The sequence below is a fragment of the Chelonia mydas genome, chromosome 7 (assembly GCF_015237465.2).
Source record: "Chelonia mydas isolate rCheMyd1 chromosome 7, rCheMyd1.pri.v2, whole genome shotgun sequence".
NCBI classification, from domain to species: domain Eukaryota; kingdom Metazoa; phylum Chordata; order Testudines; family Cheloniidae; genus Chelonia; species Chelonia mydas.
In genome coordinates this window covers 61,865,388-61,882,828 of record NC_057853.1, presented here as the reverse complement: position 1 = coordinate 61,882,828, position 17,441 = coordinate 61,865,388, and the positions used below count along the sequence as shown (strand labels likewise).

General features: G+C 38.9%; 1 protein-coding gene across 5 annotated transcripts in view; it reads right to left on the bottom strand.

Annotated features, from left to right (window-relative positions):
- The window catches only part of LRMDA (leucine rich melanocyte differentiation associated), a 938,688-nt gene extending 921,519 nt beyond the window's left edge, over positions 1-17,169 (bottom strand). For 4 of the 5 annotated variants that reach the window (XR_006292079.1, XM_027829745.3, XM_043550613.1 and 1 more), the window contains exons 1-2: positions 16,835-17,169; positions 10,562-10,662 (exon numbers count right to left, since the gene is read on the bottom strand). Coding sequence is in view for 4 of the 5 variants with exons in the window: in XM_027829745.3 (XP_027685546.1) it covers positions 10,562-10,662; positions 16,835-16,864 (131 nt within the window). In the remaining variant the exon portion in view is untranslated. The remainder of the gene's footprint in view (positions 1-10,561; positions 10,663-16,834) is intronic. The other variant, XM_043550614.1, reaches the window with a different exon arrangement.
- Between the last annotated feature and the right edge of the window lie 272 nt (positions 17,170-17,441).

The following is a 17,441-nucleotide window of genomic DNA, read 5'->3' as shown; positions in this document are numbered from 1 at the left end:
CACTCTGGCAGTTTAACCAGTGTGCGTCTCACCACATTCACCAGTATTCCACAGTAAACATCACTAAAAGGAGTCATGGGTTCTGTTCCTCTTCAAGCACTCTTAGTCAAAAAGTCTTTCATAAACCCTATCCTTTAAAAAAAAAAAACTTGAAGGTTTTGATGTTTTTTGTTTTACGTTTATTAGTTTTAGCACTCATGCCAGGTGCCAAACATGAGAGAGCTCTAGAGAGAGAAGGTCTCCTTTTAGCCAAAGAACAGGTCCAGTACAAGCACCATGAACTTCCCAACATCACTCTGGCAACATACTTCGATCACAACCTCAGGGGACCAGATTGAGATGAAGAGGTCATTCATTCCTTGATGGCCTGTTTAATCCTTGTCACCTCTGAGAATGCCAACCAATACAGTTGCTGAGTACTGACAAATGGAGTGGTAGTTTTGGAGTGAACAGTTGTCCACTAGGAACTGTAGTCATTTCCCATAGGCCATCAAACAGCCATCTCAACAGCTTTTTGTCATTACAGTTCTAGAGTGAAGTCCTGGCCTCCCATGAAGTCATATGTGAGTTTTACTTTCAACTTCAATGAGAACCATGATTTTACTGCTACTTCAGATTTGAACCAACAACCTAGAGATGAAAGCTCTATATTCCCAAAACAATCCAGTCCTCCATATATGAAATGTTAATATTGACTTTAAAGGAGACAGTGGTTCAGGTCCATGACCTTTCATTATTTTAGTTTTTAAAACGTCATAACTGTGTGTATGTCAGGGGGGAAAGAGAGGTTAACATTTTTGCTATGGCAAACCTAAAGCCCTAATAATCCTCCCAAGAATTCTCTGTTAAAACCTGTAAAATCCACAGTGACCCAAAAAAAAAAAAAAAAAATCTCCAAAACCAGCTTTCACCCCAACTCTGGAATGTGATATGCTTCAAGATGTCTCTTTCCACAATGTTAAACCTTCTTGAGAGAATATAGGACAGAATATAATTCTTTGCTTCTGATCTGACACATACACTAAAAATCAATGGATAATGGCCAGCACTGGGGGTCGGGGATATATAAACTACAGCATTTTCACAGTCTGTTGCCAGTTTGTGACTGTGTGGCCATTAAAAGGCAAGCAAGGATCAATGGACAAGAGCTTCTATTGGGATTTCAAAAGATACATGTGATATAGTGACATTTTATCAAATAGAAATTAAATATTTCATACTGTAAGTTTTATTTTTTCACCTATTTATTATGCGTATTTTGAGAGCTGGGAGGAAGAATTTACGTGCCTGGAGGAAGAATTTACGTGCCTGGAGTGGTCAGCTGAAATTAAAGTTAGATATAAAAATACAATTTGCACTGTATTGTGTAATTAGTTTAGTTGCTCTGTGGACCAACAGTACACTAATTATTAGAAGTAATCCACAGTAGAGAAAAAAAAAAAAAACACACACACACAAGCGTGTAAGCTACATGTCTATTATATTCAAGCAAAAAATATTTCCAAAAAAAGACAACTTTCAAAGTCAAGTTTTAAGTTTACCAAATACTAGAATGCATACATGGTATTTAACGCTCAACTATTTCTAAAGCTACAGAATATTAAGACAAAGTAATCTCTTACAGTAAAAATAATTAAATAAAAATATAGCCCAACTTAAAAGATGAGACTTCCCTCATACATCATCCAGATCACATCTACTCCCTCGTGAAATGCGGCTTGTCAGAAAGAGGAAGGAAAAAAAAAAAAAGAAAAATAAAAAGGACATATCCCATGATCTGTTCTATCAACCAGTAATATTGGAATAAATATTGCAGATCAAAATTATACCAGTTATTAGAAAACCTAGAAGTTCTTTCCCTCCACTCCAACAGATGCACATACTTAATGTGCACAAACTTGATAAAGTTTATCCTAAACAGCTCTTTTTTCACCTTAACATACAAGTGTGAACCATTACCAGATTGGTCTTTAGTCCCATCGAATAGGATAAAAACTAGTTCATAATTATTCTTAATAGACAGACTTTCTGCATCTATACTGTTTAATAAACAGGTGAGACTTCACCTAAAAGACCATTGAGTCTGTAAATTGTAAATGTAAAGGACTCCTTCCCTATGTAAACAAAATAAAAGTTTATGACTAAATATTTCATTTAGCAAATTGATTTCCCAATTAATTGAATGTAAAGAAGGACCATGCTAAACACTCCTCGTGTACATTTAATGATTCCAAGACACTGACAGCATTTTAATGCTTTTTAAAAACACAATTCTTCAGAAGATCATGCAATATTTGCACAGGAATAAAGTTTAAGTAACTGCCCACACTTCTAAATGAAAACTCACACTTTTAAGTTGGACAGATTGCACAATAGGTTTCTGATGCTACTTCGTCATTTGCATAGTTAATATTACTTTTCTAGTGTAACAATCTCTTTGGTGGGGTCAGTGTATATGAGTCAATTTTTAAAGAGCTATACCCTTTTAAGCTTAAAACTTCTAAACAAGGTATTTTAAAACCATTCATCTCAGAAAGGCACTCCTTGCTTTATAAAAAATATCATGTTACTGTTAAGTATTTTAAAAATCAGAATAGTTATACACAATCTTCCATACTTAAATACATTCATTCTCTTATAATAAACTGCTTGAAAGAAAAAACAGGAAAGTGGAACACATTAACCACCTATCTCCAATACTCTTATTTCAGCCACCACAGTATAAATAGTCTATAAACAGGAAATTATAATGTGAATAAATTAAAATACTGTGTGTCTGTTGTGATCCAAATGGTTGTCTGAACAGCATTTTATTTGAAGAATGGATAAATGAGAGCATATTGTACCAGCACATTTTGACTGCTTGAATAAAGATTCAAGTTCTCTCTTTAGCTACTCTGTGTTGTGCAGTACTGATCAGAGAGAACCAAAAAGTAACAAAACCAAGAGCAAAAAAGTGTATATCTAAATTCAAGCCACACCTAAAGGACTAAAATAATCCACCACCAATTTGATACCATACCAATGAGTACAGCTGAATTTTCTTCTGTGTAGATACAGAGGTCATGTTTTTTTCTTTAATACTAAGAAAAATTATAAAATTATCAACTGCAAAAATTAAGGCACACGTTTTGTTTTAGATTCAATGTTCAGTCTGATGCAGATAAACAGCAATTTCCCCTTCTCCAATTTCAGTCTTTTTCACTTAAGCATGGGAAAGGAGTGGGAAAGAGACACAAGACAACTTCAAAACAGAATCCGGTATTTGTAAACCATACTTTTTTCCTTCAGAAAACTCTGCAACTGCCAGTTGCAAGAGCAGCAGCATGTAAGATAAATCAATTAGCTTACTAATTTCTCCCCTCTCATTTATTTAGCTCTGCACTGTATTTGTCGTAATTGACTATAATTATGTTAATTACTAACTCCAGTATAATTACTATATTTATTGTCATTGAGCACACTATGTACCCAAAGCAAAGCTGGCATTTGTTGGGCATCAAAAAAAAAAAAAAAAAAAAAAAGCCGCAAAGTGTCAGGAGGAGTTTTTCTGAAAACTGGCTGATATACCTTCAGCAAATGAAAGGGCATAAGAGATTTCATGCAATGCTAGTTTGAAAGCACCGGTTCATTAAGGATATTAATTTTCTGATAACTACACATTTAAGCATGACACACTGGAGCAGTATCTACAGGATTTAGCAATTATTAATGCGTGACAGTTTCAAATGCTAAGTGAATCAATTAAATAGCAGCATTCACAATTTGAGAAGAGATAACTGCTTCATAACTGCCTAAGTCTACAATTTTCACATGACAAAAAAGGGCCATTCAGGCTCCTTCAAATCCTGACAGGTCAAGAAAGAAGTTTGAAACAAAAGCACCTTATAACCATCATCTCTCCTCTTTACTTGTCAGATCAACTTTGCTAGTGTCTCTGCTGAAATGGCATCACCATGCCAGCTGCCACAAGGTGATTTTTCATGTCTTGTCAAAGAAATCTTTTATTCTATTTGCTCTGCATTAACAGGTTACATTTATTGATCAAGCCCTTTCTGCAGCCACAGCAGGGCACTGTGCTCTTATGCCTAAGGGAGCTTTGATGTCCTGGTGACATTCTAGACCGAATAATGCACATACTAAATGGATTTAATGAAGAAATGTGTTTGTGCATGACAGCTACATTAATAACAGCCCCTCACACTGATAAATATGCAATTGCTACTATTAAGAGTTACCCAATTACGGTGAAAATATTTCTCTACCTTATAAATAAACCCATCAAAAAGTTTTAACAATAGTGCATTTTCTTAAACATTTCTAAACGCTATAAAGATCAGTCTCCAGGCTTTAAAAAAAAAAAAAAAAAGTGTCATGCTTTATCTTGATTTTTTTTTTTTTTTTTTTTTTTAAAAACTTATGTTGTTCATCTCCCTGTTCTGTGTCTCTTATTTCTGCAACAATGGCAGGATGGAAAAAGGGCAGAAATATAAAATCCTCCTTGGAGCTAAGAAGAATGTGCCCTCAAATGCGGGCCAGATTCTAGCTTGAACTTTCACATAAATGCAGACAAGAAGAGAAGCACAGAGGCAAAGAATTGCCTGCTCCCCACCATAGCCCACGGACAGGACACTCCACAGGCCCAAAGCGTTCAGGGATATATTTTTGCATACATGCCCACCCAGCTCATCCACAAATTTCAAACACTGAGCAAAGAATTAGACTGGCTTCTCAATTAGCCAGCCAGCAATATTATTTAGCTTAACATGGCACCCATAGAGATCATGTGTGTCACCCAAACACCAAAATCCATTTAATCTTTAGTGTGGAGAGAGAAAACTAGCAGACAGACTCAGCTGAAACAGTAAATCAAACTTCCAATCTTTTTTTTTTTTCTCCTCTCTTCAAGCTGATAAAATGCACACGATGGACGGTTACTATCTACAGGTCCCTGCACTTCAACGTACATCTCATCTTCCTTGTTATTATATCCTCTCTGCTTATTTCAGGAAAACCCCTACACGACGGGCAACTTCTTGCTTCCAGCTCCCCCAATTAACTACCCTCCTTCAAACCCACTTCAGTGAAGCTTGCCAGCTGTCATCTCTTCAACAAACAATGCCTCATTACTTTTGCATTTCAGCTGTTGCCCCCTACATTGTTTCAGTCTCAAATAAAGGCTAGGACACTCGCTTTCTACATATTATGAGAACTGTGGACTCTAAAGTGTCCTACAAAAAACAGGGTTTATTGTGCTCTCATTCAGCAGCCATGACTAACACCTGTTTTGCTGCAAAATGGAGTATTTAAACATTAGTGTGTGGGGGGGAAATAGCTCATTTCTAAGGCTAGAAACTGAAGAATCCTTTCTACCACTCGCACCACCCCTCGACACAGATTCAAAATGGCTCCCACTCAGGTTATATGACAGAAGATGCCCATACCAGTCTAGCGGTGTCATCCCCAACTCTAAGTGTATGAATTTCAAGTCCAGATGAACATATAGGAAATTTAAAAACCCAATCTCAGAACAAAAAGAACCACCACCTAGAGTTAGAAGCTTATTTCCACCCAAGCATCAGAAGGATCTTTAATAATGTGTTATCTCATTCTTAAAAACGTTCTAGAGTCAGCTGAACTGATCTGAATTAATTTTTTAATTATGACCTAAACAGGTCTGTCATCCCAATCAGAATTGAGACAAACCAAAGGAAAGAATGGAAAGTAACTGCATTTTGTGCATCTCATTAACTATTATGTCCAAGAGATGTGCACAACAGATGTCAGGATAGGGGCAAGTAAAGTTCTGTTCACAGCTACTTTTTGAGTTACCATTCTTTAACACAAATCAGCATGCATGGCTGATCCTTCCCTACTTCTTTACATGTATCATGTTTGTCAATCACCAACACCAGTTGGTTTTCAGCTACTTTTCACTGACAGCATAGACTCTGTAGTTACTTCATCAAAGGCCTCAAGAACAATTAATTGAGGCACTCACCTACCTGCTGTCTTCATGTCTGCTATGAAGTTATTTATATTGCCAGTCGGTACCTGCACAATGCACTGATAAAACTGTTCAAGAAGCCACAATATTCTCTATTAAGAAACAAGTCATCTAATGTATTCCATTCACTATATTAAAAGCCATTTTGCAATATCTACGCAGTATATTAGAAACCTAGCCTCCTACAAAGTTAGTTATATTTCCTGGATGAATGTAAGAGGCTAGAGGAGAATCCAATGCCAGAAATCACAAGTCTGCAACCTGTACCATTGCTTCTGGCAATCTAATGTCACCTGGTCAAACAGCAGTGCATAATCCACTCAGAGGATAAAGCAGAAAATTGCTGTAAGCATCATTATATTTAACAGATATTTTTCTCTTAATGCTATTTTTCACTGACTAGATTTATCATAGTGATGTTAAATAAGATGTGATTGCAAGTAATTTAGTTTTTAAAAACAAACCTTCCTATTGTAATGCATCAATGAAGTTGTCTTACTTTTATTGCTAGATTGAGAGACATCTTTTATCACCCTTTTTGGCCACGTAATACTTAAGGCATCTTGTCTACTGTATGAGGATGATCCCTTAGCAAGCTATGCCTTGCCTTGCTTCCATTGACATCAGTAAAAATAGGACTGGGCCCTAAAAGAACACATACTACCATTTGTTTCATTCGCAATATAAACTGAATTAACAGTTTTCTCCTATCAGATCTCTTTCTTGTTTTCTCCCCATCCTATAATTTTTAATGCCCACCAAATGCTTTATTAAAAAAAATCCTATAAATTTGCAAGCATTCATGTAGTTAACTGTCTAGCAGATGGTAACCACCATTCCAGTTATATCAACCATTTCTGTAAGAGATATCGGATGTTTCCTTTTCTGATGCAATAACCTCTCAATGGTCAAAATGCAAAGTTCAAGAACGGTTATTTAGATTTGTATACAAAAAAAAAAAAGAAAAAAAAGAGGACTATCCCAAGTGAAAGCACCCGGCCATAAATTACAAGACAGAAATAAAATTAAACTGCCAGCAGAACACAAATCTCCCCTAATCTTTATTATGATCCCTTGACTGGATGCAATACCATTCCAGTCTTCCATGGACCGACTGTTTCTCCCACCCAATCCAACTAAATCCCTCTATATCAATAGATAAACTTTCTGTATCTTATCATTCCTTCTCCTTAAAAGCCACTTTTTGGGAAATGGGGACCAAATCAGGCTTTTTACATTTTCTAATAAGATCACTATTATTAAATCAGAAAATACCTCACTATACTACAGCATTGTCAGTTCTTCAAGCAAATGAAGTTAGGTAAGTAGGATGAAAAGATTTCACTGTTTAAAACTACTTCAGCCAAAGCCCATGACATCCCCACCAAATGCACATCACTTAAGGCTATGAACTTCCACAAACACATTTTCTGTCTTACGTGTGACAAAGTTCCTCCTCTACCTTGGTGAGTCTTGCGCTTATTCGCAGATTTGCTCACCTCGTAGATTCATGGCAGCCCTCAGTTTGGCCGTTTTCGTGAACCCACAGTCCAGGTCAACTTCTCCTGTGTCTGACCAACTTCTCCTGTGTCTGACCAGGAGTTGCGAGGTTTGGGGGGAACCCGGACCCGCCCTCTACTCCAGGTTCCAGCCCAGGGCCCTGTGGAATGCAGCTGTCTAGAGTGCCTCCTGGAACAGCAGTGCGACAGCTACAACTCCCTGGGCTACTTCCCCATGGCCTCCTCCCAACACCTTCTTTATCCTCACCATAGGACCTTCTTCCTGGTGTCTGATAATGCCTGTACTCCTCAGTCCTCCAACAGTACACGTTCTCACTCTCAGCTCCTAGTGCCTCTTGCTCCCTGCTCCTCACACGCACACCACAACCTGGAATGAGCTCCTTTTTAAACCCAGGTGCCCTGATTAGCCTGCCTTAATTGACTCTAGCAGCTTCTTGATTGGCTGCAGGTGTTCTAATCAGCCTGTCTGTCTTAATTGTTTCCAGAAGGTTCCTGAGTGTTCTGGAACCTTCCCTCTTACCTTACCCAGGGAAGAGGGACCTACTCAACCTGGGGCTAATACATCTGCCTTCTATCACTCTCCTATAGCCATCTGTCCCGACCTTGTCACATATGCTGTAATGATACAATCAACACTTGAGATATGATGTGTCAAGTATGTGCATTTGCGTTTCTAACCTGGCTCAAATAGTAATAAACAAGGGAACCTTATTCTCTCTCTTCTCTTGTTAAAATTCGGCACTGGTGAGGCCACACCTGGAGTATTGCGTCCAGTTTTGGTCTCCCCCCCAACAGAAAGAATGTGGACAAATTGGAGAGAGTCCAGCGGAGGCCAACGAAAATTATTAGGGGGCTGGGACACATGATTTACAAGGAGAGGCTGAGGGAACTGGGCTTATTTAGTCTGCAGGAGAGAAGAGTGAGGGGGGATTTGATAGCAGCCTTCAACTACCTGAAGGGGGGTTCCAAAGAGGATGGAGCAAGGCTGTTCTCAGAGGTGGCAGATGACAGAACAAGCAGCAATGGTCTCAAGTTTCAGTGCGGGAGGTCTAGGCTGGATATTAGGAAACGCTATTTCACTAGGAGGGTAGTGAAGCACTGGAATGGGTTACCTAGGGAATCTCCATCCTTAAAGGTTTTTAAAGCCTGGCCTTGGCTGGGATGATTTAGTTGGTGTTGGTCCTACTTTGAGCAGGGGACTGAACTAGATGACCTTCTGAGGGCTCTTCCAACCCCAATATATTCTACGATTCTAAAATAAATTAATGCCGGAAGTGACTAGGAGAAACCATTTTCCTTCTCAACGTAAGCCATAATTTCCACCATTGCAAGCAGCCGACTGTCCTCACAGTTTTAGCCATTACTGTTTCATTCCATCCACTGCAGGATTAAGCCTTTTGAATGGTATCACAAAGTGTCACTATCCTAGATCAAAGGTGAGCAAGGAAATAAATGGGTAGATTTTAGGGTAACGTACTTACCTCATAGTCCATTTGAGGTCTACCATCTATTTTCTCCCTCTTCCCTAAAAAGGATTTCCCTCCTAGTGAGGATACTATTCAAGAGTATTGTGAAGGGGTTTTTCCCCCCCTCAAATGCTTTGCCAACTTCAGTGCATTTTGTTCCTGTTAAAATCTTCTTTCAGATTACATTACAAACGAGTGCTGCTTAAATATTTCAGTCATAAACTAAATGTTTGAAAGGAATTATTCTTCAAAATCTTGCACAACACACGAAGAACAAATTCTTTGTCCAGGTCCATTACTTCAGTAAATCCAACAACAGAAGAGTAATCCTGTTGTTTAGCATTAAACACACGTACATGAGGAATACTAGAAGTGTTTTGAGAAGAAGCAGCAGAAATTTCTGTACAAGCCTATTAGCCAATTTGTGTTTTATGTTCACAGTTTGTTTTGGTTTAGAGGACGTCCCCTTCAGTGAAAGGAAGTAGCATGTTAGATTATAAAAGAGTCATTAGTATTTACAATGCACAGACTGTTCTTCAATGCCTATTTTGCTCCACTATCTTTGCGTATCTGAAATCATTATCAGTCCTTCAGAGTTTACAGTGGAACAGGGTATCTATAATAAGTGTTATCTACTGTTTTTAATTTATCTATTAGAAGAACAAGATACTACAGTGTTGCTTTCAACTGACAATTTTTAAAAGTAGGCTTAGGGTCTGCTCCAATTGAAGCCCATGGAAATAAGACCATTACCACACTTGGAGAAAAAAGCCTGCTTATGCCAAAGTAAACTGTGGAATTCCAGATTTGGAAAGTGTAACCTTTACACAACAGCCAGTAAAACTTTAAGGATAGAGTCAGTAGGGTTTTATTCAAAACTGCTGTAAAACTCAATGCAGGTTAAAGAAAAATGTCTCCTTTCAATAGGTTTTTTGCACAATCCTATGGAATTCTCTATGTTGAATTAAATTTTAGAGGCCTTCTCCATGAGGAGAGTTTTATTTTCAGAGTTAAAAAATATATATATATATTGATGCCTAGATTGTATGAATTCATTTTAACACACTATCTGGGAAAACAATATCCCAGAACTTTGAAGGTCACAACTGTAAATATGCAAGGAAGATGGGGTAAAGGAGAGCACACTTACTTGTAACTTGGCTACTGGTGAAGCACTGTTGGACTCATTCTCCATTTTTTCCCCACAGAAAAAATGTTGTTTTGCTTGTTCTCCAGAAAAGAGCAAATAAAAACAATACACGCTTTGCATTATGTATTATTTGGATTGATGCTAAAAGCTTCTGATAGACTGACCAGTTCATTATTCCTCCACATGCATTAAACATGCTAAATAGAAGATAAAGGTCTATAAAAACAGTACCACTATTTTAAAATAGCAATATGTATTTTGATAACAATTAAGACAATTTGATGTATTTTTTTATCCTTATCCAAATAGAAAGAACATACACATAGCAACTAAAAATATGAAAAAGTGGAAAATATTTCACTTTTGGAGGCACAGCCTAATTCTGCTCATACTGCACTGCTCAAACATTGTCACATACCTTAACAAATTGAAACTGAGGTCTAGCCTTTTTGCAATACCTCCATATTTTCTTCCTAGAAATTCTGGAATTTCTTTGCAATCTTGACTAATGTAGGACACCTACAAATTAAGAAGAGGAAATATTTAATAAATGAACAATTTATAGTTTCTCATACTGCTTTTTCTCATTGATCTAATGACACGGCAAATAAAACAACAGTCACTGTCACCTTACAAGCTACATCAGTTTCAGTGCTATGGATTCCACCCAGAGTCTTGCTTTTCTCCTGCTATGATCAGCTTAACAGTTATTAATTCATAGCCGAATGTAAATTGGGTTGGGATTTCCTACCTTGGCATGTTAGTAATTTATCATATTTTGCACTCCCATTAATTATTTGACCTAACTGGTCAAAAGTGAATAACGATTTTTGGGTGCCCAATTTGAGGCACCTAAGATAGAGCTGATTTTCAGAAGGCTCAAAGCTTTCTAAGCCCTTTGATACATCTCGGTTCATCACCTTTTGGGTGCCTGACCTAAAATCATTAGTTACTTCTGAGAATTTAGGCCAGAATCTCCAAAGCACTGTACAGTCAGTCAGTTTTCACATCTCCTCTATGAGGCAGATATTATCCCTATCTGTATAACTTGGAAAGATCAGAAAAGCCAAGTAAGTTGCCAATGACCAGTAAGGAAGCTAACATCATAGCAAATCAGCTCCAAAACTAAGCTAAACCCTCAGAAGTTCCTGGTTCACAGTCCTGTGTTCAGACAACACCACGCCCTTGTTTATCATATATATTTTTTTAGGGAAACTGTTGGCAGCAAAGCGCATAGGCTACTAGGATTTGTCTCTGAGCCAGGATGAACTGGCCGATGATACCTCCACAATACTCCCACACGGTCGGATGGCAATGTTTATATATCCTGCTACACTCCAAAAATTGTGGTTGAAGTCTTAGGTCTTATTTCTTCCAAGAATCCCCACTAAAATAAAACAGGAATGCCAAACATTAGCTGTAATGAATTCTAGATCTATGCTGGATCATCTCTCCAGTAAGCCACTTACACCGGGGAAATGGTAACCCTGACTAGCTACTAAAAATCAATAGAATTATGAAAAAAATAAAAGCTGACATTTGTAAGATTTGCACTGCTGGAATCCTACCTTTTATGACAACTTGCTGCTTAGTTGGGCATCACAATATTTAATTGTAAGTGATATAAATGCTAAGTTAGAGTCCCCTTTACAGTTGGTCTACAAAATGCCAAACCATTCAAATTCCAGATAAGGAACAAATTAATAACAAAAGTAATTCATGTTCTGTTTTGATAATATGTTCTCTGAAATATAATCGACCCTAAAGGACAACTTGCCAATGTATTCTTCACCTTTACAAATCCCTTAAAACAATTTCAATCTGATAATACAATATTGCATCCCCTTTAATTCACTCTTATTCAGTAACTGCAACTGAGAAAGATAGCTGACTACAGTGAAGTAATTTTTACTTTAATACATGAGCTGAAAAATAGAGACCTTAAAGTTCAGCCTAGCAATTTCTTCCCTCTTCTTCACATGACATCTTTCATCATGGCTCTTGCAATAAATTCTAGTACCAAGACAAAGACTTGCCTTTCACAACTACAAGGAGGAGGAAGAAAAGGGATTTCTTTGGACAGCTGACATCCTAATGACTTAGAAATATTGGAAGCCCTCATCAAAATAAATAAACAAACAGATAAATAAATCTCTTACATGCATATGTCTTACTTGTATAATGCCTTTCATCCCAAAGGACCATAAAGCTCTTTACAAGATACATGCGTATGCACAGACATTTTAATAAATAGATGATCGAGTCAATCCACCACTGAAACGCAGCCACCTCTGAGGTGAAATGTACGCTACAATTTTGCCACCAAGATCACAGAAGAGATCAGGACAGCAAGTGAAGGATAATTTCAGTAGTAGAAATAAAAGAGGAATTTGGTGTTGTCAAGCCTAGTGGACACGGTAAAAGACTCAGAGTCAGAAGATCTCTATTTTAATCCCAGCTCTGGCATCAATTCACTGTGTGGCCTCAGGCAAATCACTGAAGGTCTAATTTGCTCAACCCATCTGAAGATTTGACTCTTGACCTCTCTCTGACTAGGCCGAGTGCATGCTCCCAAAGTGTGGTGACACTTCCATATTCTTTAGCCTCTGTATTGGTGGAGCCTACGTATTGGTAACCAGATGGGTTCCTAAAATTAATGGGAATGCATGTCATTTAGACTCTGCCCTTCCTCTCCCAGTCATTTTTTGCAGGGCGGGAGCAAGATATCTCAAGAATGGTGAACTCCTGAGTATTTCTACTACCTTCAGGATCATCCGGCATTCTTTCTAAAACAGAAGGGATCTTAAACTTCGGTATCCTAGTCAAATCTATCCTGGGTAAAGACAACACATTCTGCTCACATTATGCTAGTGCAAAGTATTATATTATTAACATAGTGTCTTACCAAGAATTTAAGAACATTAATTAAAGCCTCCAAGCACCTTTATAAAGTATTATCCCCAGGAAACTTTGGTTCACAGACCTGTACAAAAAACTTTCAATTTTTGCTTTCTAAAAAGTTATTCACAAATCTGATTGCAGGTGAAATTTTTTACATTTCCACTAGCTTCTCAGGGCAAGGGTGAAGTTCCATACCCGAGACATAAAAGTGAATTCTGGACCATTCACCATGGAAGCAGTTTCTTGCATTAAAAAAAAAAATTTTTAATTACAGCTCACTTTTTCAGTGAGGAATTTCCCTTCCCCCTCCCTCAACTTAATTTTAGTTGCCTATCAGAGTCTGCCCAACCTGAGTGCCACACATTGCAGCAGGACTCAACATCAGGGGAAGAATGCTTCCCGAAAAGACTTTAAACCACTCGAAAGGCGGTATTGACATTCACTATAAGAATCCAGATTAACATAGTACTACTATAGATTAAACTGCTTATGGAGAAGGGCAACACCTAGCCAATAGGATCCTCATCCATCACTAGAACTCCCAGGTGCTATGGTAATGCCAGTAATGTATTAATAAGATTTCTCCAGAATTGTTTTCACTTCCAGCTCAAAGCAATTTACCAGGAAGCAATACAAGCTATTGTCCCTGCCAAATCTCCCGTCCCCACTTCCTTCATCGTAAGGATCAACCTTCAAGTACTGGTCCCTCAACATTCCCATTGCTCATAGATACTGAAATATATAGTGGCTGTCCAGCCCACTGCAATACCTAGATAGAGTGGAGCACCATAATGACCAAGTCTCATTCCTTGGCTCTTTTGGATATAAGACTGCTTTTTATCATCGATAAAACTGCTCTCCAGATATCCTATAGACCAACAAGGTTGAGGGGACTGGAAGACGTCGAGGATCAGTAATTGGGTCCAGAGCCTTCCATACCTAGTTTTCTAGTTCAAACCAAAACCAGGGTTGGTTATAACCAAAAAAGTTGTTACTATCTGACAGCTGTTTCGTGCCCTATATGGGATAACCAACCTGGACCAAGTTTAGAAAGTTTATAACAAAACCCCAAATAAGGTGGGTTGCGTGTGAGTTCAGGTTTTATTGTGAATGTTTCACACCATTAGAGTTATTGATAAATTAGGGAAGAATTTGGGGTTTTTTAAACACACATTTTAAACTGACATTGTAGCCGTCACTAGCTTCACTTGCCCCTCTTTCCTCACATAGTTTCTGTACTGAAGAGTATGACGCAAGTTACCTTTAATGTGACCATTTTACAATGACTTTGCATTGTGAGCAGTGTGGTTACACTCAATACAATGTCATTCATTCCAGGAAGAATGTTTCCAAATAGGATTTTTCATAAAATTTAAAGATGATACATACTAAGACTGATGCACTCTCACTGCCATAGAAATATACATCTGGAGAGTGTTACTAGTCAGTTGAGCATTATCCTGAATACTGCTAGAAGCCCATATGTTCTCCTGTTAATTGAGTATCCTGAAGAGAGAATCAGATACTAAAAATACATTGTAGTTAATATGCAATGTCTGAAAGAGAGTCATGTTTTGAAACAAACTTCATACCACTCGGAACACATTCAAATTAAGAAATTATTTAGTTTAGAAGGGATATTGTCAGCCTCTAGGGCAGGAGGAATCATCCATTCCATGCCACAGCACACCACAATGACCACAGAAGCCGTTTTTTACAACAGCTGCAAAGTTAACCAATTGCCTGCATAATCACCATTTCTAGAAGCAATACATGGAATTCGCTTAACTAAAATATCTGTAAAGGAATGATCCTATTAAAGAAACGTTTAGCCGTGAAGCACTCTTGGTACAATGATGCAGTACTTTCATATAAAAGGTGTTTGGTTTTGTTTTTTAAAAGGTCATAGACAAAAAAAAAAAAGACACTAATTCTTAAGTGGGAGATTTAAAGCCAAAGGGGTGAGTTTGGTGCCCAACTCCCACAGAAAAGCAATGGAAGTTGGGTTCCTTACTCCCCTTTGAAAGTCTCCCCATAAGCAAGTGACATTATACATATGAAGAACATGTGTTTCTCTGCTAAAAGCAAGCATAGTGACCACATTTTAGTCATTCCCCCCCCCCCCATTTTCATTTATTCTTTAAAGAGATTAGTGATTTTGGAACAGGAGAGCCCTCTAATCATCCATAAAAAATTATACATATCAATAAATAATAATATAGCTTTCTCTCTCCAGGCACACAGCCCCTGCGGTAGGATTTATGTTCTTTGTACACCTCATCCTCGAAAAGGTCAAAGGACTATTCACTCTCTGTGACCCATTCAAACCTGGCTGACAGTCTGGGTCCCACCGAAGACAAAGGTGGTAGTGGTTTCTCTCAACAGATGTAAATTGTCACTGAAGCTAATGGAGAAGATGACAATTTACACCAACTGAAGATGTCAAAAGATGCCCTCACAAGCTAACGACATTCAAACATTACCAACCTGGGTGAAACTGAACCCATGACCTATTTATTTATAGGCTTTTCTATTATCTGAAAAACTCCATAAACTCATTCCCAACTCTTAAACTCTCAGGACAATATACCATTACAAAGCCTGACACAAGCCGCAGAAAGGGAAGCTTCCTTTTCAGGTAAAATGACAAGTAACAGTGGTTTTACAGAGACACAAAACACAATAAAAGTTATTTCCCTTTTGTCACCTTAGTACCATTTCCTTTTCAAATGTTGGATGCACTATGGATACATGTTGTATATCTATATACTGAGACTGTGGGAAAGCCTCAGAAAAACATACAGCTGCACTGAAGTGGTTAATAATTATACTTAAGAACTGTATAGGTGTGGCCAGTAAACTATCTTTAGAAGCAATAATCCACTGTCTTAATTTTACAACAGCTGCATGTGATGTGATTTATTTATTTTAACAAACACAATTTTCACCTGCCATTGCATGAACAACATCCGATCTGAAACACATGCTAAGTGCTCCCCGTGGAAACACATTTAAAAACATATCTATTGTAAATACAACAATTAAAGAAACAATGCACTACCGAATGGAGGGGCAGGGGGAGAATCTGGAGTTTGTAGCATTTGTAAATTATGGGTCTTTCATGTAAGAGAAACATACTAACAACCTCTCAGGAGTAAAACCATTTTGTATTTACACCTGGGCAGGCAATTAGGTTCATAAGAGTTTATTTAAAGTAAATGATAAGTTTTATTAGAGTATAAAGTGAAGGTAAACTTCATGAGTCTAACCCCAGAAAAAGCAAGTGGCTAAAGCAATTTTCCCCCCCTCCAGTAGCTTAACCTGCCTGGACACTGAACAAGTAAAAACTAGACTCCAAAGGTTTGATTCACCTTTAACCTCTCTAGAATAGCTCCTCCCAGCCCCCACATGCCCTTTGCACCATTAATTGCAACTAAGGAGGGATAGGGTGTTTTTTGTTTTGTTTTGTTTTTTAAAGTTACTGAAAAATAGCCAGGCAGGCCTGGTACCCCCACCAGACAGACAGACTCTCCACGTTAAAGGAAAGACAAGGTGTGGAAGAGGGGCAATTCTCTGCCCAATAAGAGGCAGCAGAAATGAATAAATAAATCGAGCTCTTTGCGGGGGGGAGACAAGTAAAGACATCCCCAGACACGGGGCTATCTCCAGCTATAAATAAAGCATGCCCTGAAGAGACGGACCCAGACGCACGCACGCTGCAGAAGAGAAAGGAAAGACCCGCCAAAAGTGCTACTGCTGGGTTTGCAAACAGCTGGACACGGACACTTACTTGAGCTCCATTTCCCACGACCCCTGCCATCTCTGCACACTACACACGGCCTGGGCTATGCCCCTCAGCTACAACCCTCTTGGGACAGGGGGAACTGTAGCTAGCTGCAGGGCTTGGGTTCAGTCAGTGGGGCTGTGCTTTTGGGGGAGAGGGGGTCAGTCACTCAGCTCTTCTTTCTCTGCCTCTATTAAGGGCTCAGCAGCTGCAGCTGCTACTTCCTCACTCGTCAGCTGATCCCGAGCGGAAGCATGGCTCCGCTCTGCTCATGCAGCTGCCTGCTCCACTTGCGGACCGGCGCTGCGATGCAAAGCCCGGCTCTGTTCACAGGGGCTGCCCGCGACCTGCTGGCGGGCTCGCCCTGACAAAACCCCTACTGGCAGGTGGAGCCGGGGGTGGTAGCGCTGCCCCTCCCCCCGAGTTTGGGCTGAGCTGAGGGAGATGCAGGCTCCCTTTGGGTTGCCACCTTCAAAATGCAGAAGAACCCAGCTACTCTCCCCCCACCCCAAAACACAGCCACTCTCCCCCACTGCCAAAAATCAGCCACTAGCCACCCCACCACCGCCAACAACAGGGGTCCCAGCATCCCCGGGCTAGCTACTTGTTAGCA